Source organism: Lottia gigantea, assembly GCF_000327385.1.
Source record: "Lottia gigantea unplaced genomic scaffold LOTGIsca_13, whole genome shotgun sequence".
In the NCBI taxonomy this organism is placed as follows: Eukaryota; Metazoa; Mollusca; class Gastropoda; family Lottiidae; genus Lottia; species Lottia gigantea.
In genome coordinates, this window is record NW_008707425.1 from 4,121,859 (window position 1) to 4,147,816 (window position 25,958).

Genomic DNA, 25,958 nt, shown 5'->3' on the forward strand with positions numbered 1-25,958 from the left:
TTATGCACGTGCAGATCATGCTAGAGAGGGAAATGTCACTTTCATGAAATTTACGTTTTTTCCCGGAAATGATCGCGTGTTCCCGGTATTTTATCGACTATGCTGTGTTTGGGATGTGCAAACGAATTGGCATGTTTTCGTATTAGACAATTCACTTAGTAAAAAACAATTTTGAAAATACGTTGGTATCGTTTCTTTTGGACACTAGTTTACTTATACATGTATGATAAAAATCAACATCAAAAAACCAAAATTTTCAGCTCATCTGAATAAGATTAATGATTCGAAAGAAGAATTATCTCTAGTATCTGTAGAAGTTACTATTCCTAAATCTATAGTAATTTATCCTGGCGCAGTGCTTGAGATAGATTTTTTAGATAGAAATTATCCATCTTTTGCTTTATCAGAAATTCATTTAATTTAATTACCTAAAAAATGGAACTAGAAAACTACATGATAGAAGAACAAAATGAACTAAAAGAAAAACTAAAACACAGAAAAACATGGAGTAGAATTGATTCTGTTTTCAAAACATTAAGCACAATTCTAACAGTAGGAGTAACAGTGGCAACAGCCGTAACCGGTGGATTAATGCTTCCAATAATTGTCCCAACTGTATTAGCCGCGTTCACTGCCGTTCAAACTTCATCTTATGGATTGATTACTTTAGGTTTTACATCAAAACAGAAATCTCATTATAAAAAGAAAACGAAAATTTAAATTCATATCTTAATAAATTATTTATATTTTTTGAAAGATCGAGAGGAGATAAGAACATAACCATTGTAGAATTAGAAGAATTCAATGAAATTTTAGATAAATTTGGTGTAGAAATATCATCAATAAAAGTGAAAAAATTCCTAGTTAAAAAATAGATATTTAAAAATATGAATATAATTGAAATTTTAGACGATGAAACATTCATATCAAATGTCCTTTTTTCCAATGTTATTATGGCTGTTCGTGATAAATTTTCAACATTTAAAGGACAGATTGAATTAGATGGAGAGATCATTCAAGATGGAGAACACAAACAAAACATGGAATTTGTAGGCTTTAATGCCACTACTTTTGGCAATTTCGTTGCAACAGTTGATGTAAAATCAGATGCTTTTGATTGGTATTTCACAGGAAATATCATTTTACGTAGAAACAATTTCAAAGAAATAAAAAGATAAAAAAGGGTAGTGGTACCACCCTACTCAAACTTTGTTACATATCAAGCGATGGACACTGCTTTATAAAGTGCGTAAATCGTGTTTTGATCAAAGACTACCCAAAAGAATTTCAAGATTTCATCAACAGTTTTCCAAAATCAAACAGAAAAGGAGTTATGACAACTGCTAGAATCAGTGAATTCGATAAGAAATTTAATACTTATTTTCAAATTTATATGCCCCAAAATAGACATTTTTAACCAAAGAAAGTATCCGAGGAATTAGATTGGGTATTTTACTTACATAAATCTCATTTTTGTCTCATTAGAAGAAATAACAAAACCTTAGGTATTCAAGAATTAGAGGATAATTACGATGGAAATGTATGGAGAACTTGTAGAGATGATAATGCTGTTTCACCTCTAAAACTAAATGTTTTTCCAATAATTCATGATGATTGTTTATACGCATGGGATTGCGAAACCCATAGCGAAAAAGAAACGAATAAAGCAATTCCTTATTCTTGCACGTTAATTAATTTAGAAAAACTAAGAAAAATGTTAGACAGAATAAAACAACTTTCCAGATTTAAATCCCACTGATAGCGTTTCAAAAGAATTGTATGATAAATTAATGAATATAGTAGAAATATTTATGGGTAAAGATTGCATCGATCAAATGTTGAAACGTTTAGGAAAATAGATCAAAAAAGATTAACATTAATTTCTCATAACGGTAGAGGTTTTGATAACTAACACAATTTCCACTAGTAACAGCTAGAGGCATTCTATCTCTACCTTTAACTAATTCATTCACCGATGAATATTTACAGAAAAAAATGGAAAAGACAAAAACAAAAAATTGGCAACTCTAATTATTTGCAAAATATTAATTTCATATGTTCCTATCAACATGACAAATCTAGTTTGGCGGCATGGGGAAATTCATCTAATCTACCAATGAATCAATATTGCAAAAGATAATTGGGAATCTTTAAGACACGAATGGGAACCTTATGCTAAAAGAGATACGTTATGTCTTGGAGCTTGTTTAATAAAATATAACAAAGTTATGAAAGAAGTTGTATTCCAGAATATTTCCAATAATCTAACGGCTCCTTCTTTATCTTTAAAGGGTTGGTATTATTTGTATAAATTACCATAAAGAAATGGTTGAAGAAGAATGGTATGAAATTACTAGAATGGTTCCAAAACACACTGAAAAAGAAAATATAGAAAAGGGTTACTCATATATTACACACCCTTTTATAAGATATTTTATCAGACAATCCATTAAAGAAGGAAGAGTTTCTGCTAGCAGAAAATCATTTGAAACGAACAAAATGGATGAAATTTGTAATGTAGTAAAGTAATACTCAGAACTCGAGAGTAGTAATATAATTGATTAATTTAAAGAATATAAAAAGATAAAACGGAAGTTAATTCAAAACTTAGAAAAATAAAATGTACTAAACTAATGGCGTTCGACGCCAACGGTATATATGCTTTCGCCATGTCAGATTGAGACAGCGAATATCCTAAAGCGGAAAGTGGTAGACCGTTTCTACCAGAAGAAAATAAAAAATTTGTTAAGCTCTTTAATGAGCAGAAATTTAGACCAAAAACTGCTATTTTAAAAGTCTGGTTTGAATTTCCTACTAACATGTTCTTACAACCCATACTAGCTAAAGATAAAGTTACTTTTACGAACAAAGAAGGTAATAAGGAAACTGGTACTAAAATCAGGTTTAGAAATGGTTTCTGTTCAGATGTTTTAACAGTGGTCGATATTCAAGAAATAGTTAAAGCTGGTGGACTAATTATTAGAATATAAGATGGTATAGTATATGAAGAAAATTTTAAAACTCCACCATTATATTTTAATTTTGAGATATCTAAAAAATAAATATAAACGAGAAGGTAATCTTATGTACTAATTGCATGAAATTATTAGGTAATTCCTTATATGGTAAATCTATTCAGAAGGATATAACTACATCGAGACATCTATGGAGTGAAGCAACTTTAAAAGCCAACTTCGATTCACATGTCAAAAGCTATCCTAAAGTAAATGAGACTCAATATATCGTTGAGATAAATGAAGAAGAAAAATAATTTGACTGTATACTTCCTAAATCTACACGACTAACACCTAGTCATTTGGAGTCATTCGTATTATCTCACAGTAAAAAAAAAATGAATAATTTTATTCACTCAATAGATGGATTTTATAAGCCGGAAATATACTATACAGATACATATTATACATTTCATCTAGCAATTGGGATAAATTAAATGAAGCTGGGTTGGTATCTGAAAATGATTATTGTAAAGGAAAGAATGATTACGGTGATGGTGGAATTATATATGGTTTATATTTAGCGCCAAAAGTCACATATAATAATAATAATTCTAAAAGAAAGGGAAACGTTTACGGGTTACTCTAATGATAAGATAGGTGTAGAAGCTTACATTCAGTTAGCTAGCGGACATGATGTGACGAATGAATTTAAGAAAAGATGGGAAAAGAGTTTCACCAATGTAATAGTATTCCAAAGGATGATGATAAACAAAAGAAAGTTTTCAGAAGTTATCTATATCTCGTTAAGAGAAAAGCGCTGGACGATAAAATAATTATGTATCCTTATAACGACGGAAAAGAATTGAACATGGATGACAACGACGAATTTGATGATTTCGATTACCTTACTATTCAAGAAGAGAATGAAGAGTTAGTTCTTTTGTTTTAAAAGAAGTAGAATTACAATTTCCTCCTTACCAAAATCTATAAACCTATTTTTACCATCTTTGATTTCCAGATTTATATCTTTAATAATAAAGGAATTAAGTGGTAAATACGTTTTTTGAAATGGTTTCTCTATAATTTTATATCCAATCGGTATAGTGAATGTTAGAATGTTGTAAATAATCAAACTTTGATCAAATTGCAGTGAATATTAATGACACCGATATCATTCTCGATATTAGCTTTGTGTGGTGCTAATGTTGACTCCTTATAAAATCTTTTTATCAAAGCCTAGTATTAAATGAATTTTCTACATTCAAATCAACTTGACTCTTATTTCTCAATATCAATTTTATTTTGTTCAGATTCAAATTACCTTCGAATTCAATATTGTTTTTACCATTTAGACTTCCTCCATATTCAGATAGGTAATCGTTAATGGCTACGTATTCGTATCTTCTTGGGAGTAAACGGGAGAAATACTTTAATCCCAATTCATATTCTTGATAGCGATCGAGTTCATACTCATAATCTAGAGATAATTTAATGTCTGATTTATTTGAGGTGATAACGAATAGTTGTTCTTTATTTGACATTTATAATCACGCTTTTATAATCATTTTTATCTATGAAACCTTTCTCTAGGAGTCTTTTTAATATACAATTTACTTCATTATATTGTCTGTGTGTACAGATTGTACAGTACTTTTTGGGGGTCCATCAATCAGCCGAACAGGATTCGGTAATAAAAAGTCAGTAGATTAGAACAAATAATTTTCATCCATAATAATATTCAAAATACACCATACAGCATGAATCTATATTGTCGTGACAGCCATCACATAGACAATAATAGTTCCAAACAGTTCCAATAAGTAGTAATAGTAGGTTTCCAAGTGTTTGGAACCAAACCTGACACAACACGTCCAAGCAAAGTCCAAATTTACATCAAAAATAAAATTCCGACAGCCATGCCGTTTCTTTTCCAGAAACAACGTACCCACAAAATTAGCGACGTAATCAGGTCAATTACATACGAAAACGTAATCAACACCAGGCCTAAACTGGTAGCTGTGTGATCGATGACCTTCCTTCATTGCCGTTAATATTATTTGTAATCTATTAAGTAGTTCCTCGTTGTTGTCGGATAAAAACGTTACACCTTGTCAAGATACCATATCTTCGAATTCGTCTATTTCTTGGATGATAGAATTTTATTGTCTTCAGCATAATCATCTGTTTCCTCATCTCCATCAGCTGATTCCTCATCTTGATATTCATCAGCTGATTCCTCATCTTGATATTCATCACCTGATGCCTCATCTTGATATTCATCACCAAGAACTTTTTATATATAGATCAAGTGCTTTCAATCTTCTTGTTTCGGGTCCCGTCTTTCTAATTGTATGTAGAAATTTTGAGTATGCTACAAAATCCTTCTTATCGGCAATGCCAAAATCCCCGCCATTCATTGAATTCATTTATTTTATTCTTAGCTTTGATATATTCTGTATTTCTTTTTAAAATATTATTCCAATTATCCATTTAAACAAAAATAAAATTCACAGGTTTTCTAGTATTAACAAATACATATCCATGATCATCTGGGTTTCTCCATTGTGTTTTACAAACCTTTTTTTAAATGTATCTCTATCCATTCCGTGATTTATCGACTGAATGATTTGAGATAAATCTTTGTCGTTTAATTCAAATAATAAAAAACAATTTGCGTTTTTCCTAATGAACATTGCATCCATTCCGTAGAAAGATTGGTATTGGTAGAACATGTTAGTAGGATATTCAAACAAGACTTTTAAAATAGCCGTTCTAGGTCTAAATTTCTGCTCATTAAAGAGCTTAACAAATTCTTTATTTTCTTCTTGTAGAAACGGTCTACAACTTTTATTAATATTTTGCATATAATTAGATTTCGGGGAAGGGACATTTAATCGATACAATCTGAACCTACAAATATTTCTATTATATTCATTAATTTATTATAAAATTCTTCTGGAACACTATCAGTGGAATTTAAATCTGGAAAGTTATGTTCTATTCTGTTCTGTTCTATAACATTTTTCTTAGTTTTTTTAAATTAATTAACGTGCAAGAATAAGGAATGGCTTTATTCGTTTCTTTTTCGCTATAGGTTTCGCAATCCCATGTGTATAAACAATCATCGTGAATTGTTGGAAAAACATTTAGTTTTAGAGGTGAAACTTGTGTTACCGCATTATCATCTCTACAAGTTCTCCATACGTTTTCATCGTAATTATCTTCTATTTCTTTAATACCTAAGGTTTAGTTATTTCTTCTAATGAGACAGAAATGCGATTTATGTAAGTAAAATACCCAATCTAATTCCTCGGATACTTTCTTTGGTTGAAAATGTCTATGTTTTGGCATATAAATTTGAAAATATGTATCAAATTTCTTATTGAATTCACAGATTCTAGCAGTTGTCATAACTCCTTTTCTGTTTGATTTTGAAAAACTTTTGATGAAATCTTGAAATTCTTCTGGGTAGTCTTCGTTTAAAACATGATTTACGCACTTTACAAAGCAGTATCCATCGCTTGGTATGTAGCAATTTATACCGATATATTTATTTATTTTTTGAGTAGGGTAACACAACTAAACTTTTTTGATCTTTTTATTTCTTTGAAATTGTTTCTACGTAAAATGATTTTTCCTGAGAAATACCAATCAGAAGCATCCGATTTTACATCCACAGTTGCGAAGAAATTGTGAATAGTTTTGGCATTAAAGCCTACAAATTGCATTTTTTGTTTGTGTTCTCCATCTTGAATTATCTCTCCATCTAATTCAATTTGTCCTTTAAATGTTGTAAATTTATCAGAAATAAGATTAACAATACTGAAAAAAAGTTCATTTGATATGAATGTTTCATCGTCTAAAATTTCAATTTTATTCATATTTTTTAAGCAACTATTTTTAACTAGGAATTTTTAACTTTTATTGATGATATTTCTACATCAAATTTATCCAAAATTTTATTCATATTTTTCTAATTCTTCAATGGTAACACAACTACCCTTTTTTTGATCTTTTTATTTCTTTGAAATTGTTTCTACGTAAAATGATTTTTCCTGAGAAATACCAATCAGAAGCATCCGATTTTACATCCACAGTTGCGAAGAAATTGTGAATAGTTTTGGCATTGAAGCCTACAAATTGCATTTTTTGTTTGTGTTCTCCATCTTGAATTATCTCTCCATCTAATTCAATTTGTCCTTTAAATGTTGTAAATTTATCAGAAATAAGGTTAACAATACTGAAAAAAAGTTCATTTGATATGAATGTTTCATCGTCTAAAATTTCAATTTTATTCATATTTTTTAAGCAACTATTTTTAACTTTATTTTTAACTTTTATTGATGATATTTCTACATCAAATTTATCCAAAATTTTATTCATATTTTTCTAATTCTTCAATGGTAATGTTCTTATCTTCTCTCGATCTTTCGAAAAATATGAATAATTTATTAAGATATGTATTTAAAATTTCTGTTTTCTTTTTATAATGAGATTTCTGTTTTGATGTAAAACATAAAGTAATCAATCCACAAGATGAAGTTTGAACGGCAGTGAACGCAGCTAATGCAGTTGGGACAATTATTGGAAGCATTAATCCACCGGTTACGGCTGTTGCCACCGTTATCCCTACTGTTAGAACTGTACTTAATGTTTTGAAAACAGAATCAATTCTACTCCATGTTTTTCTGCATTTGTTGAAGTGTTTTAGTTTTTCTTTTAGTTCATTTTGTTTTTCTATCATATATTGTTGTCTACTTTCTAGTTACATTTTTTTAAGGTAATTAAATTAAGTGAACTTCTGATAAACCAAAATCTGCTACGTCTTTACTATTATCAATAATAACTTCTAGAGATACTAACGATATTTGTTCTTTCGAATCATTAATCTTATTCAGATGAACTGAAAATTTTGGTTTTTCAATAGAGATTGATATATTAACATATAGCACATGATCTCTTATTGGTGGTATTACAAAAACTATATTTCGTTGACTTTTATGAATATCAATATATCATTATTAACAAAATATAGTTTTACATATTCAAAGTCTGTTGCTCGTAAAAACTCATAACTCTGTATTCTTTTATTTTGTGGTTCTGGATTTCTAATAATACTTACTGATGGTGAAGTTTCCGTTTCCAATATCATATCAAAATCACTCAATGAAAGTTCATCTTCTTCATTATCTGGTATGATTAACATTCTAAACCTATCTATATATTTTCCACTCGTTTTAATTTCATATAAGTGATTAACCTTGTTGTTTTCGTCGTTACTTTCATATTCTTTAATTTCTACATTGTCTCTACCATTGATAAACTGAAGAACTTTTTGAGCGTTAAATAATTTTTTAATAGGTGGAAATTGTGAGTATTGTCTGAAGAATATTGAATCAACTTTTACCTGGATGGGAAAATTAATTTCAATTTGAAGTTTTCCTTTGAAAATAAAATTAGAATAATCACCAAGAGACATTATAAAGGTATTAGCACTACTTTGTTTATATACGCTTATATTTGCTGTAAATCCATATTTTTTATATTCATACTCTTTTGATCTATCTATTATCAGTAATAGAAGCATCTTTATTACTCAAACTTCCAAATGGAAGACTAAAATAATATGATTTATTTTCTTTCTTGAGATACTTTTCTAATGCGACTATATTTTTGTCCTGTTTTAAAACTACGTTATTAATAGTGGTTATCTGTTGTTGAATAACACTGTCATCAATGTTCTGTATTTGTTGTTGAATATAGGTTTTAATTTCGCTATCATCCATGTTCTGTATTTATTGTTAAATATATGTTTTGATTTAGCTATCATCCCTGGTTTGTATTTGCTGTTTAATATTTGTTAGTCCTTTTTGTAATTCACTGTTAAGTTTAGTTACAGAGCATTTAATTCCTGTTGAAACAAATCTTCATTTTCATCTGGAATGTTATCTATTAATTGTTGAATGCTTAATTTTTGTTTTGCAATCTTATCATCTAATTTAGGTAATAATGAAATTAAATTTTGTAAGTCAGTTTTGTTCATTACGTTGACCAATTGTTTTTGAATAAAACTTATTAAACCTGCTACCTCTTGTTGTAGTTTAGTATCATTAACAAAATTTTTTTTATTTAGTTGACGTTTGAAGAATCTTTTAACATTACTTATTTTATCTTCTAAATGGTTTTTATATACTTCAATTGAATTCATTTGATCCCGTAAATATTTCTTGTGAACAGCGTCATTATCGTTTTCCGGAGACTTTAAATTAGTTACTTTGAAATTGTTCATATCTAAATCACCTTGAAGAGTGTCTCCGATTTGATCCACAAAGTAAGGTTTAGCTTTATTTATCCACGTTGTAGTGTTAGGTTTTTTAGTATCTAAAGGTAAAGAACCTAATCCAAACTTATTCGCCATTTTTATTGAGTTAAGTTTATTACAATTTCTTCAAACTGTTTTCCTAAACTTAATTGATATAAAACCCAAAGTGAAAGCTGACCACAAAACTTTTGTCCCGGTAATTGAATTTGAAATGTTGAACATTTAATTGGTTTATTAGTCAATTGCACTATCTCTTCAGTTGGTTCTAATCCATAAGAATCGAAAAAATATAAGTCATTTGAAGAGTCTTTGTACAAAGCAGAATGATGAACTCCTTTTTGATCGGAAGTATGTATATTTGTTAGAGATTTCATATTTTTGTTATAAAATTCACTTCCTTTATCTACCCACAGTTTTTTCAGGATGTTGGCCAGATTGTTTCATAATCGTTTCAAAAGCATGTTTGACTGATAATCCTGTTTTGTTTTTCAAAGGAATAACCCAAGGATATCTCGTATACAACTGTTAAGCAATATTTAAATCCTCTTTCGACTGGCATATTAATTAAATCGGCTGACCATATTTCATCTTTTTCAAATACTTTACTTTTTGAAAAGTTTTTAATTTTTCTAAATTCTTTATGAATTTCATCTGCTAAACCCATACCCAATTTCATCTTTGCTTTTAACAGTTTTATGATCAGAGCCCTTTGCATTCTCTCTTTGAAAGTTGGATTTGGAATATTTTCAAGTTCGATTATCATTTGTCTGTCTGCTTCATGTCTAAACTTTATGTCTTTATTTCTGTATAAAATATCATGTTTAAGTGCAGCGGCATAAACTCTATTGACGGGTTCTTCACCTGGTTTTGGTTTATCGTTTTCATCTAATCGCAGATCTAGCCTAGTACCTGGACCAGTGTAATTATGACCGGGCAGATGTTTTACTCCAGGATATTTTGCCCATGGAAATCCAGGAAGAGAGCCTAGTGATTTTTTTATATCTGAACCGAAATAAGTTTTTGGAGGGTGAGCGACTATAATTTTTATTCTATAACTTTAAAACATTTTCCTTTCCTTTCTTCTAATCTCCTGTTACGCAGATCTCTTATTAGTTGTAATTCTTTCAACTCGTCAGATTGTTTCACTGCGTCGCTTATACTCTTTCCCGCTTGCGCGACAGATCCTATAGCTTTAGCTTTGGATGAAATGAGTGATTTGTTGTTTGAAACAAACCTAGCTACTTTTGGAATTATTGTTTTACCTAGAGAAAATATTGATAAAAAGATACCGTCGCCCGAATAATCTTCGAATTTATGTTGTTTGTGTTTAAGAATTAAACTCATGCTATTTTTAAATGAATTAATTTAACGAAGAAAGCCTGTAGAGTGATCACGAGTTGCACAATATAGCTAATAGAGTGAATTGTCAAGTCAGATACGATATTTCGGTGAAAAATTATCAGATCATCGCGAAAATCGATAGGGATCATCTTCATAATGACATTGACAAACAAAATCAAAAGAATTTGAAAGACCGTCAGGGTGATTACAATATATGTGTGGGCGTATAAAAATTTAAATAATATGAAAAATGATTTTACTGTCACAAAATAGTTTTGTACAATTCATAATTTAACAGTTATACAGCAGCTTCTATTGAATAGAATGATTAATTTACAATGATGATCAGAATAACAATGACGCGAATGATGATGATTCATCTCTTCAACCTGTTCAAAATGACTACATAATATTTCAAGCATGGTGTTTTTTAAAGGTCATCCTTGAATAAGTGAATGAGGTATTAAATATTCATAATTCCATGTGATTTACAAATCAGCCAATCTATCCGCTACTAGATCTGGTTTGTTTTGTAAATATGAACACACACGAATGTCGGTAATATACGAGTATGGACAAGCACTTTCATATGAAAAGTATTCTGAACTGTTATAATTCTACGCCTCATACAAATCTATTTGGATAAAGTCTCTGTCCCATTTTTTTTTTATTGAAAATGTGCTTGGTTTTACAGATGTTTATTAACGATAATGATCGTGATTGTACATGCCATTATAAATGGCTAGAACATGATTTCCATTATAATGATGACGGTGCAATCATCTACATTAGTACTCAATCTATAGATCTGCCTCAGAAACAAGCAAGTTTCAACTACATGTTCCCAAACAATCCAGTAACAAGTAGATTAACTCCCTTCACAGTAGAGACAAATATTCAGCATTGACATAGCTTTCCTACTCACATCTATAATTGATATTAGTTCAGTCTGTATTTGCTCTCTTTGAATCTAAAGAAACATTCCTAAAGTAGGTTAAACCATATAAATGATAAATTTCCAGATTTGAGCCATCTATGTTCTGTTCTGTGCTTTTTTCCTTCAAACTGCTTTATGACACTAGAGAGCTAAGCTTGATTTCCCCCAGGCTTCAACTTCAGGCTTCACATATATTCATCTAAATCAAAGCCTTCGTTGGCCTGATTTTCTGTGGGTATAGGCTGGAAATCGGCCCCATCACTGTCTGACTCTGATACTTGAAGGTCCCCACCAATATCAGTTACAGTCTCTTGTCCTTGAGCGGCTTGTTGAGCTAAAGCACTATTCATAAAGAACTCGGTTGGATCGAAACTGTTCTCATCAAAGTCTTGTACCTCAGAGACCTGCTGTTGACCATACTGTTCTTCCACAGGATAGTAGGCTCCACCTTCATATTGAGGATTCTCTTCATAATATTGTTGTCCTGTTGTTTCTTCTTCACTGTCACTCAGTTTACCTAAAAATAAAGTTTACATTACATGATTCAGTCTATCTAGTACATCCTGGGTTTTCTCCCAGTCAAAAGAGAATTCTATTTCGTTTTGAAGCAGAACAAATGGCAATTGAAACTAGTCTGGCATATTATACAATATTCAAAACCACATTCAGTGTTTTTACACAATGTGTATTATTTTCTGAAGAAATCAAAAGGATCCATTAACACAGTTTTCTGAAAATAACATCCAAGAGAAGAAAAAACTTTTTAAGTCACATAGACCGCCAAAGATCACAATTAAACTCTTTTGACAACATTTTCACTAAAATAGAAAATAGAACTGAAGGACATACCTAAAGGATCTTGTTTTTCTTCCCATTCTGTACCCAAGTCACTTGGTTCTTCTTCATTATCAGTCATCTGAAGATCTTTAGCGAGTTCGTCTTCATTTTCAGCCATAGAACTATCCCCATGATCCTAAAATATAGAGTCAATATCACAGATAAACTGAAATGTCATATTATTCAATATCACAGATAAACTGAAATTCATAATCATTCAATATCACAGATAAACTGAAATTTTTATTATTCAATATCATAGATAAACTGAAATTTTTATTATTCAATATCACAGATAAACTGAAATTTATTATTATTCAATATCACAGATAAACTGAAATTCATAATCATTCAATATCACAGATAAACTGAAATTTTTATTATTCAGTATCATAGATAAACTGAAATTTATTATTATTCAATATCAAAGATAAACTGAAATTCATAATCATTCAATATCACAGATAAACTGAAATTTTTATTATTCAATATCACAAATAAACTGAAATTTTTATTATTCAATATCACAGATAAACTGAAATTTATATTTATTCAACATCACATGTAAACTGAAACTTCTTATTATTCAATATCTTAGATAAACTGAAATTTATTATTATTCAATATCATAGATAAACTGAAATTTATCATTATTCAATACCACAGATAAACTGAAACTTCTGATTATTCAATATCATAGATAAACTGAAATTTATTATTATTCAATATCATAGATAAACTGAAATTTATCATTATTCAATATCACAGATAAACTGAAACTTCTGATTATTCAATACCACATATAAACTGAAATTTGTAATAATTCAGTATCACAGATAAACTGAAATTTATAATCATTCAATATCACAGATAAACTGAAATTTATAATTATTCAATATCACAGATAAACTGAAATTTATAATTATTCAGTATCACAGATAAACTAAAATTTATAATTATTCAATATCATAGATAAACTAAAATTTATAATTATTCAATATCACAGATAAACTGAAATTTATAATTATTCAGTATCACAGATAAACTGAAATTTATAATTATTCAATATCATAGATAAACTAAAATTTATAATTATTCAATATCACAGACAAATTGAAATTTATTATTATTCAATATCACAGATAAATTGAAATTTATAATTATTCAGTATCACAGATAAACTGAAATTTATAATTATTCAATATCATAGAGAAATTGAAATTTATAATTATTCAATATCACAGACAAATTGAAATTTATAATTATTCAATATCACAGACAAATTGAAATTTATAATTATTCAATATCACAGACAAATTGAAATTTATAATTATTCAATATCACAGACAAATTGAAATTTATTATTATTCAATATCACAGATAAACTGAAATTTATTATTATTCAATATCACAGACAAATTGAAATTTATTATTATTCAATATCATAGATAAACTAATAACTTAATATCACTGCTAAAACTGCTTATCCATCATTCAATATGAGAAAAACAAATCTGGTTATTCCACATCACAGATAAACTAAATTTTCTAATCAGTTCCTGAACAATTCACATAAAATTGACATTCACTGCAAATTCAGAATATTCAATAAATTTATCATAAATTATTTCATATCACAGGTAAATTAAAATTCCTGATTATTAAGCATCCATATTCAATGTCACAGAAAAACTGAAATTTTATTATTTAATACCACAGATAAACTAAACTGCTTCTTATTCAGCATTTCAGAATTTTTGAATATTTAATATCACAGAAAAACGGAAATTTCTGATTATTACCCCCATAAACATAAAAATTGCAGTCATTTAAGTTAAATTTGGTATGAATATGCAAAGTGTTGTTATTAATATATTTGTGTTGACAAAATTTGTGCATATAAGCTCAAATTATCATTTTGATAAAATTTAACTTTGTTGTTAATAAAACAGTGTGCTTTATTGGATAATAAATGTCTCAATATTTGCTTTATTTAAACACGGTCCATCTACTCATATCAGTTTTCAGAATGACAATTATATTTTAGTTTAAGATTCCAGACTGTTATTATACAACATAACAATCCATACAAAGACAAGAATTGCTTATAATTTATATTTTATGTATATAAAAGCATTGTGATGTGAAAAGGTTAAAATAGGGGTTCTTCTTCATAAAAATATAAAAAATTCACTCCATAGATTTATTTCACAAAGTTCAGAAATCACACTCACCCTGAATACACAATATATAATAACCCTCTAGGGAACAATTGACAATTAAATAAGCAGGCACAATTATCCAGACACAAATGCAAGGGTCTAATACTTTAAGTGAAACGTAACAGCATACAACCTTATCTAATTGTAATTGAACTTAAAGTCTAGAGGTCATTCTGGAAAGTGATATGTATAGCTGCAATTAAGTTGTATCTGTTATTAGACCAGTTAATCACTTAAAGAAACAAATTAATTTTTGTCCCTTGTGCAAGAAACCAAAATGGTAATTATAACTTCGTTGTGCATTTGTCCTCATGTTGTGATAAAGTGATGCTATCAATGTTGGTGCTAGTTGTACAACAGTGCTGTAACCAACTTGTGCCTGATATTACCTGGCTATAGTTCATAGTATTATCATTCTCATCATTTTCTATATCTATAAATTCAGAATCAGAATCTTCTCGACTCTGAAATATTGGGGGGTATCAAAGTAGCAGTGTGTCACTTTTAAGGTGATTTTTCGAAACTATCAGTAACATTTTTTTGAAAATCAAACCATTTTCAGGATGGAATATTATTGACATTTCTTAAATATCAAAAATGGCTTCCTAATGTTAACAAAAACCCATACTTTGTTGAAATTTCTTTCACATGTTTTTTTTTTATGGCACATACTTTCCATTGCCTTTAAAATAGATTATAACCTTTCTACAATGTCTTCTTTTTTATACCTTAACATATACTGGACTTTTCACAGTGTGAAAAAATAGTTAACTCTATAATTTATCAGGTTGTTTTGTAAGAATAAATAAGGCTACTTTATGACAAACTTTCTTACATAATGTTATATCTGAACGATTTATTATTTCAGCATTAAATATAGGTTCCCCCCATTTTCCAATCATTTAAAGCACTTCAGTCATCTAAATATAGCAGGGACAGACGTGCCATTTATTTTTTACTAATCGTGGCTTAGTCTCACAAACCCATTAATAGTGTTCCCAGCTCACTGTCAAAATTTTAGCCTTTAAATCAATATATGAATCCAGAATTATCAGCGTTTGAAAGTTAAAAAGACGAGTCATCTTTTTTGAGACACTGCCATAAATATACAAGAAATCTATAGAAACAGGTAAAGAAATTCCTAGTTCGAGATATTTTTAAGGGATTATGCAATTTTCGTACATTTCTTTAGTACCTCTGAAGACTATTTATATATATTCCTGACTCAAATCTGTCCCTTTAAACGATTGTGACTTCCAGGAAGTAATTTACGAATTTATTTCTAATGACGTCATAATATCTGCAATCTGCACTTTATTCATGATAAAGAGAAGACTAATGATGCCATGAATGTAACAAGACTCTTATATAGTGCAATTCTCTTTAGTGTAAAAGAATCAGAATCAGATTAAAATTACAAAAATGTTATGATTAGCTCTATGCACTCGTTAACCTTTTAGCAATCTTTGAGACAACCTTTGCCTATCACTGGTTTACAATTCAACACAAAACTAACTATGATATCAGACTATTCAAATATATTATTATGTTATTAGCTGAAACAATTTGGAAAGAGAAATACTCAGTTGAGTCCCCAAATTTAACAATCTGTAGCCCAAGAATCATCAAAATCCATGAGCTCTTTATTAATGAATAGGTTAATGAGTTTTATGTCCTACTTTTCTGCACCATGTGCACTAATGAAGACGGGCAACACCATGCAGGGTGCAATGAGGGAAATTTTGCCAGGACAGCGGCATTAGTCTGCTTATGAATATATGAGTATATTATTCAAGTATTAAATAATACACTTGCTCTATTCTAAGCTATGTGAATATGAACCTTATATCTACAAGGGTGTGAAAAAGCAGACATCTAATCAGCACGCTGATTTTCTTCAGCCATAGTAGAGCATGCAATAACAAGGATAGCTTCAGAAACACTTTTAATCAATATTTCATTGTCATAAATTTGATTAGTCCATTTAATACACATGTACTTGTGTATTCGTAAACAGGTTGTCTATCAAGGTATTGTTTTTTTCATTTATCATATTGTCCCCATTTGTTGAATGTTAGGCAGGACCATGTCCTTGTGTATTGGGCCTAATTCTGACCCATGTACAATAAAGAGTTTATTATCATTATTATTAAGTTCTCAACCAATCAAAGTTAATGACCTGTAAATCAGTCATAGGGTGATAGGTCATCTTGATCAATACTTCCAGTTTTTAAATAAAGCGATGCTATGAAAGTAAAGTGTAAAAGTTACCTGTCTAGATGTACTTTGACCTCCAAAATATTCCTCATCATTATTCTCTCCTCCATCTAAACTTTCATTATCTTAAATACACAATGGATATCACATTTATTTTCTAACAAAAAATTATGTGCATCACGGATACTGATAGCATCAATTTGCACCATTCCAATTATCCTTCTTTACATTTTAGAATATTCTCTGCTCAGTTGGGTAATTTACTTATACATATGATCTTAAACGGCATGAGCTCTTGTCATATAGATTATGTTATGTTTCATTTAATTGCAGGAGAACTGTAAGTCAAAAGTTCATTCTGAAAGTGATACAAGATGTGTTGAACTGGTTGTAAAACTCACCCACAATACTGTTGTCATCAGGATTTAATGAACCAGTGATGATACTGTCTGTGTCAGCATAATCCATCTCTGCCAACTGATGGCCTTTAATAGCTTGTTCTAATGATGAAATATGTTCATCTTGCTGGAAACAATATAAAACAATATGAAACAATATAAAACAAAATATTTTGTTCTCTAAAAAGGTACAGTCTAAAAACCAAGTATGTAAGGCAATGGAATTTTCTATAATTTCTATAACCACACTCTAATTTTTGGTTTCCTCTCTTTGTCCGATCACTCATAAATTTTATGTCAAAGAAATTCTTCAGAGGTCGTGGCTATTCGTGCTGCGACGGTTCAAAAATAACCATTAAAAAATAATATGGCCATCCCTACCTAACCTTAACAAAGTCACTTAACATCATTCTTGACAATCAAAATGGCTTCACGCTTTCAAAAAAAAAAAAAAAAAAAAAAAAAAACTAGCACACCTTTTGTGTCCTATCTTATCCATACCATTGTTACCAGCCATAGAGAACATGCATCGTGACGATACAAATAGCCAGTGCAATCTTCAAGAAAATTCATTTGGTAAACCTTTTTGAGTTTCAGAAATTTTGTTGTTGTTGAAAAATTAGCGTTTTACGACTACATTTAGTGCATGTTCTAATATAAAGTTTTCATGATAAAAATTTTATAATTCCAACAAGTTTAGGCAGTATGAGATATATTCTTATCAATTTGACAATAATGTTGTCTATTTTAGAAAACATAAAGGTAAGGTCCCCTGGTTCATTACCTCTTGAAGATGTTCCTTACACATCTCTACCACCTTTCTACCAGCTGCTGTATAGGAACTGTTAGCACCATTATATTGTAGACTATTGGTATAAATTAATTCTACATCTTCTATAAACTCTTCACGACTGTGATATTTATGTCTATCACAATTCTGAAATAGAGAATTATTTTATTTCTTTGTATATAACTTGTGAAAATGTCTTCTTTAAAAAAAACAAGTGTACATTAACCTATTTCATGTGTATAAGTGAATATAACATATTGTTTACAAAAAAAACGCATTAAGACATTACAATATACCGTACATATTTATTCAACATCACAAATATTATAAAAATACATGATACTTCAACATACTAATATTGTAACAATGATAGAACTGTGTGATAAATTTTAGCACCTTAATCACTGTTTGAAATGAAAATGAAATGGATGGAGTTTTATGTCCTACTTTTCAGCACCACGTGGGCTAATGAAGACGGGCAACGCCATGCAGGGTACAATGAAGGAAATTTTGTCCGGACAGCAGAATTAGCCTGTTTTTTTTTCGATTTCCAACTGTCGAGGGATCTTTAATGCGCACAGCCTGTAGCACACAGGGTCTCGGTTTATTGTCCCATCCGAACGACTAGACGCTTTTTCTATGTCAGCCCCTCTTACCTGCATCACTGACAAGGGGAAACCAGGTTGAAAAATCTGAAGGTATTATCTCGACCTATGCCGGGATTGAACCCTGGACCTTCAGGTTAGCAAGTAAGCGTCTAACTCACTGAGCCACCGCGGCTCCCTTAATCACTGTATGATAAATCTTGTCAAGCATGGATATTTATGCAGGCCTTTGAAGGCTCAAATTTCGATGGTGAGTTGTGAACACTATCACTGATTAGCTTAGCTAAAAAATCCCGTTTCTAAGGTATCCTTACAATATATATTCACCTTTTATTTCTTATAAATATTGATTATTTCACAAATTTGTGAAAATACTGCAATTTTGAAAATATCTGAATGAACAACAAAGGTTCCTCTCAATTTCGCACCAAGACAAAAGTAAACTGCACTATAGCTTTAGAGCTTTACTCCAGATCTCATAAACCACAATAAAACACTCCAGCCCATAATATAAAATACAGAATTTGTAGCAATTCCCGCTTACTATGAAAACATCTCTTAAAGCATGTTGAATCCTCTTACAAACAAATAAGACATAATACGATTTAACAAGAATTAGTCATTTCATTCCATTTTTTCTTAATTTATTTACTTTAAAATGCCTGAAGATACAAACACATGAGGAATCGTTGATCAAGAGATGTTCACAATTTTTGTAAACTCTTCAGAAATTTATTGAATAGTAACATTAAAGGTGGGTTTCCTTATTTTGTTAGTGTCAAATTATGCAAACTATTTAATTAATTGGTGTTTCTAATTAATTATCATTTATTCTTAATCATATCATTATTTTTTTATTGCATATAATTAAGTGTTTTAACCAATGATAAATGTTCATCTATGTACAGTCTGGATAAACAAGAAGACTTTTTGACCTTTCTTAATTGGTCACTCATTGAAATTCTGCTGGTAATTCTCTTCTAATTTAGCTAATTATGAGTTAATTTTGGACATCTGACACAAACTGGTATTTTTCCGAGTCATTAGAACACCTCTGCTTTCTATTTATGTAAGTTTAAGCATTTTGATTTTCATAAATAATAATAAGGGAACCCATCTTTAATGAATTCCTAAATCAGATTTCTAAAAAAATCCTAACTCAAGTTTTTGATTTTTTCAGAAGTGGCTCTTATAAAATAAGATTTGACTTGACGCTATAGCCGCCTCCTAGCTATCAAATTAAATGGTTTTTAGCTTCTTCAACAGTTTGATGTTTACTTCCAGCAACAATTTTCAAACAAATTAACGTAAAAAAAATTAAATCGATGAATTAATCACTACTATGACATTATCTTTCATCAAAACATGTCACAGAGCCCGTTTCTTGCTAACAATGACAAATTGTGGGACAGCCAAACCCTCTACGATGGCAAGATATCAGCCTCTTTTCATTCGCTCTTCCACAATTCATCATTTTTATCAAGAAACAAGTCCTACATGATATACTTTGATTGGTTAGAAATAATGACATTTGAAGAGGAGTGTGGTAGAAAACGTGTCAGATTACAATGAAGACAAAAATATCAGATAGAAAATAAGGAAGTCGAATATCATTTTAATAAGATTATTGAAGACTATAATTCATTTATAAAATTTCTCACAATTTTTCTTGCAACATTTTAGCTATTGCCAGTGAACTTAATTATATATCGTATAAACCCTGTATATTCCATACTTGGTCATTTTGACTTTTTGGTACTGTTTGAAAGCTGGTAAAAGCGTGGATCTTGTGATCAAAACAAAAATAAAAACAGTCAGATTTAAAATATTATATTATACAGGGTTCAATGTTCCTTTTTCTGCTGATGAAAACAAAAAACCTTGTATACTGTACTATAATACGAGTTATTGGTTGAATAGGTCAGAGCACTCATATTGTTAAACGAGGCTTAATTTTTTAAAGAATGAAAAACCAAGATTTTAACAAAATACACGTAATTCAGAATTAAACATTCCATTTATACAGAACCTTATGTCACCAACACTGTTCATAAAAGTAACTGTAAGGTAATGGCGGCATTTCGCTGCGGTAGTCACCCCTTAGCAATTGAAACCAGTAGATTCGGCAACCCTCCAACCCCTCTGAACAAGAGAGTGTGCACTATGTGTCAACTTAGAAAGGTTGAAGACGAACAGCATTTTCTTTTAACATGTCCATTTTATGATGATCTTAGATATGATCTTTTCACGTTTTAAACCAAGATTTTAATTTTGTAACAGATGTGGAACACCTTAATTTTTAATGTGTAACAAAAGTATTATTTTCCATTCCTGAGTATTACTCCTTAATGCATTTTATCATTATCTGATCCATTTATGTTTCTTTGCAGTTTCTGTAGTAATATTGTACTCTAGTTTGTATTTCTTTAATTAGTTTTAACAGTAAGTTGATGTTCTTAACTGTAATATTTAATTTTATATGTTTATATATCAGATGTTTATGTTATGTTACTCTTTTGAGTATGAATTAGACCAGTGTCTCATAAGCCAATCTGGCTGGGCAGCATTTCTTTTTTACCTTGTTATATTGGCATATTTAAATGTTTTATGCTGTGTGTCACTTTAATAAATAAATTAGTAGTATTATCATTGCTAAAAAAAATGATTATTATTATTATTGCTTATTAAAATTATTATTATTATTATTGCTAAAAAGAATTATTATTATTATTATTGCTACAAAAAATTATTATTATTATTATTGCTAAATTATTGCTAAAAAAAATTATTATCATTATCATTGCTAAAAAAAATTTATGTCCTCTAGAAGAGAAACAGTTTTATTCCCTGACGAAAAAAATAAAAAAAGACTCAAAAGGAAATAATGACAGAGTATGTTGACTTCTTGTCTGAATTAAAGAGTAAAAAAGTTGAGGATGAAAAATGAGAAATTAAGAGTAGGAAGTAAAAGTGACAAGACGGAAATTGGAAGATTATCTTGAGATTAACTGACACTTTTTTTACATTCTCAAAGATTATTAACAGAGTTTCAAATTACTGACATAGTGAAGTTCTAGGAACTATTTTTCAAGTCAATGATGATGGATTGAGAAATGATGATGGATTGAAACATGATGATGGATTGAAAAATGATCATGAAGAGAGAAATGATTGAAATTTGATTGTACATAATCATTATCATAATAAATCAAATATACTGATAACTAACTATTTATAAAGATTATTGACACAGGTTAGTCAAAACATCAATCTAATTAACATGAGATTACAATTTCGTTTCAGTTTTTTTTCTGATATTTCTCATCTCCATTGTAATCTCACAAATTTTCTATGACAGTCTTGTTCTAATGATGTAATTTTCATACAATACAATGGTCAAATTGCACTCTGTGTCTTTGAGTCTACAACATTGCATTCAAGATTCAATATTGAAATGACTACAACAAGCTCCTTGTGTAATTGAAAAACCCCATGTGACCATTGTTTTACATAAAATTACATAAAAATTTACATCTAAAATTATTTAGATCAGCACAAACAGTTCTGTCATTTTTTAATACAATTTACAGATTTAGATATCCAACAATGATTGTTAACCATTCAAAGTATCTTAAAGGGACAGATGCAGCTTTTATTGGTTGGTGATTTTAATCTTGAATATATGTAAATAGTCTTCAGAAGTATTAGAAATGTATGAAAATCGCACAATTCCTTTAAAATACTTCAAACTAGGAATTTTACTCACTATTTCCATATATAAGGCCGTGTATCTTGAATTGACAAGTTAAATTCTGAATACATGTGGATTTGAAGGCTCAAATTTCGACAATGAGCTTTGAACACTATAACTGATTGGCTTAGCTAAAAAATTCCTGTTTCTGAGATTAAAGTGACTGGTGAAAAAACTGGCCTACCTGTCCCTTTACAAGTAGTAAATGTAATCACATAATGATTTCTAATTCCTGGTGGAATTGTTTTAATGGATTATATTGTGGCATGCTTTCAGCTCTAAAACTTACTGATAAATGGGACATAAATTCCTTTTAAAAATCAGCAAATATCAAGCTTCAAACCACAATCAATTCAGGAGGCAAATATTTTTTAGCTATTCTTTCCTTCTCATGCAATAGCTGCTAGTCAAAACCCATCAATAGACCACTTACAGTTTGACATGTATTACTTGTAACATCATAACATCTGTAGTGTCTATATGGGAATATTTTATTTATTATGGGATCGAAATTGGCTGAAATATTGTCACCAACACAAACTGTGTCTATTTGACTAGGCTGGAATATAATTCTATTTAAAATATGATTACCTTATGTAATGTATTGAAATCCATTGGTCTTTTTACCACATCATAATAATCTTTAATCTGTTTTTTATTCACTGGATTATGGAATGGCCAAGACTGAAAATATATCGTGAAATTGAGGAGTCTATGAATTTGAAATGAATACTATATGTGAGAAGAAAAAAAGTTGGACAATATGAGAGAAGATTACTTACATTTTCAATATGTTTAATTAGTTCCACTTTAGGTGAGAAGATTACTTACATTTTCAACACTGTGTGAAGATTACTTACATTTTCAACATGTTTAAATAGTTCCACTATATATGAGAAGATTATTTACATTTTCAACATGATTAAATAATTCCACTATATGTGAGAAGATTACTTATATTTTCAAGATTTTTAAATAGTTCCACTATATGTGAGAAGATTACTTACATTTTCAAAATGTTTAAATAGTTCCACTATATGACAATGTGAGGAGATTACTTACATTTTCAACATGTTTAAATAGTTCCACTATATGTGAGCAGATTACTTACATTCTCAACATGTTTAAATAGTTTCACTATATGTGAGCAGATTACTTACATTTTCAACATGTTTAAATAGTTTCACTATATGAGAGAAGATTACTTACATTCTCAACATGTTTAAATAGTTTCACTATATGAGAGAAGATTACTTACATTCTCAACATGTTTAAATAGTTTCACTATATGTGAGCAGATTACTTACATTTTTAACATGTTTAAATAGTTCCACTATATGACAATGTGAGGAGATTACTTACATTTTCAACATGTTTAAATAGTTCCACTATATGTGAGCAGATTACTTACATTTTCAACATGTTTAAATAGTTCCACTATATGACAATGTGAGCAGATTACTTACATTCTCAACATGTTTAAATAGTTTCACTATATGTGAGCAGATTACTTACATTTTCAACATGTTTAAATAGTTCCACTATATGTGAGCAGATTACTTACATTTTCAACATGTTTAAATAGTTCCACTATATGTGAGCAGATAACTTACTTTTTCAACATGTTTAAATAGTTCCACTATTTGTGAGCAGATTACTTACATTTTCAACATGTTTAAATAGGTCCACTATATGACAATATGAGAAGATTACTTACATTTTCAACATGTTTAAATAGTTCCACTATATGACAATGTGAGAAGATTACTTACATTTTCAACATGTTTAAATAGTTCCACTATATGTGAGAAGATTACTTACATTTTCAACATGTTTAAATAGGTCCACTATATGACAATGTGAGAAGATTACTTACATTTTCAACATGTTTAAATAGTTCCACTATATGTGAGAAGATATAAGATAATGCTTTCTGATCATTGACGTCTAATAGAGGATTAATAGCAGCTTCTAATCTCATCAACTTCTGTTCTTTCTATAATGGAAACAACATGAAATTATATGGAATTTTTTCATGTATGGACCTATTTTGGATTTTGACATCTTAAAAATCCTGTCCACTAGATTGACTGCATTCCTACTTTAAGTTGTGTGAATTAAATCATCAACCATTCATATTACTAGAATTATATCATTTGTATGTATTGGGGATACTGCACCAGTACAATTCTCAGTCAGACATCTGTGAGTCTTTCAATTCCACTAAACCAAAGCGTTCTATGACTTCGTATCACAAAGGCACTAAGATATCATTAGCAGCAGCTTTTGCGACAAAAATGTCATAAAAACACTTAGTTTTGGTGAAACTACAAGAACCACAGAGTCTATCTGACAAAATAAAAATAACTTGAAAGTTTACCTCTGCATATCTTTTTAAAACATGATCTACCATCATTTGTGAAGTGACTGTTAAAGTATGTCTAGGACCTATACAAAACAAGAAAATACTAACTTACTAACTAGAATAAAATGTTTGCTCGTGAACAAACAGTGTAGAAAAAGTCTGCAGTCAAAATTCAGGTAAACTGGGTCTGGTTGGCTTTACCATTTACACTGTGAGTAGAACAGACAGATCTGAGCTGGGACGACTTTTCTCCTTTGTAAATATCAAATCATGCTGTTATATGGATTCACCCATCAGAATTTGATAAGTGTAAAAGGGGATAGTGACAAATAAATGGTTGATACATGTAACTAAATAGAGCCATATGAAACACTCACCATTGTACATTTTACTGTTCTCTACAATCTGGTTAATATCTGCTAAAAATTCTTCTCTAGAACGATATTTTTTATTCCTCAAATTCTACAAAACAAAATAGTATTCATAGCTATTACAGTATAATTAATAGACATTTATATTTTTTTTTTTTTTTTAGCAACCAAAAGAGCTCTGTATGGGCTATTTGTTTTACGTTTTAAAATGAAATCTGACACGTGTTTCATCTACGATAGAGTTAAACTGCACTATAACAAATACAAGTTTAATTTCTATACTCTCATGATAAACCATCTGACTTAATGAGATGTACTACAACTTAATGTATATATATAGATAAATAGGGCTGGGTGATATAACGATAAATAACAGATGTTTTTTTCATGATATTAAAGACTGGGGTGTTTTTAGAGATATCAACTTGAACCAATATCGCCTAGCCCTATAGATAAATGTAAATTTGTACTTCAAAGAAAGTCTATCTTGTACCCACCTCTCTAATTGATTGTAAATCAATAGGTTTTCTCACCACTTTATAATAATCAGGTACTTCTTTGGGATTAACAGGAAATAGAAACGGTTGAGTCTGGAATTGTCAAAATTACATTAATATATATTTCAATTAAACTGATATATTTATGATTTGGAATGAATGGAATGTTTTTTTTTTGACTCATCAGTATTTGTGGATTTATTACAAATGAAATGAATGGAGTTTTATGTCCTACTTTTCTGCACCATGTGGGCTAATGAAGACAAGCAACGCCATGCAGGGTGCAATGAGGGAAATTTTGCCGGGACAGCGGCATTAGCCAGCTCTTTTTTGATTTCCAATTGTCGA

The 25,958-nt window shown here is 29.6% G+C and overlaps 2 protein-coding genes across 2 annotated transcripts in view; both read right to left on the reverse strand.

The window, feature by feature from the left end:
* Window positions 1–8,850: 8,850 nt before the first annotated feature.
* On the reverse strand, window positions 8,851–9,375 carry LOTGIDRAFT_157346 (hypothetical protein; the record flags this gene model as incomplete). The annotated part of the gene is made up of 1 exon (XM_009049098.1): window positions 8,851–9,375. The coding sequence occupies one exon, from the start codon at window positions 9,373–9,375 to the stop codon at window positions 8,851–8,853; it is 525 nt and encodes a 174-aa protein (XP_009047346.1).
* An 8,598-nt stretch (window positions 9,376–17,973) lies between these two features.
* The window catches only part of LOTGIDRAFT_212720 (hypothetical protein), a gene marked incomplete at its 3' end in the record, with an annotated part of 29,545 nt that continues 21,560 nt past the window's right edge, over window positions 17,974–25,958 (reverse strand). The window contains exons 31-36 of the mRNA XM_009049099.1: window positions 25,611–25,703; window positions 25,120–25,204; window positions 24,758–24,825; window positions 24,254–24,373; window positions 22,969–23,061; window positions 17,974–18,168 (exon numbers count right to left, since the gene is read on the reverse strand). Of these exons, the coding sequence (XP_009047347.1) occupies window positions 17,974–18,168; window positions 22,969–23,061; window positions 24,254–24,373; window positions 24,758–24,825; window positions 25,120–25,204; window positions 25,611–25,703 (654 nt within the window). The remainder of the gene's footprint in view (window positions 18,169–22,968; window positions 23,062–24,253; window positions 24,374–24,757; window positions 24,826–25,119; window positions 25,205–25,610; window positions 25,704–25,958) is intronic.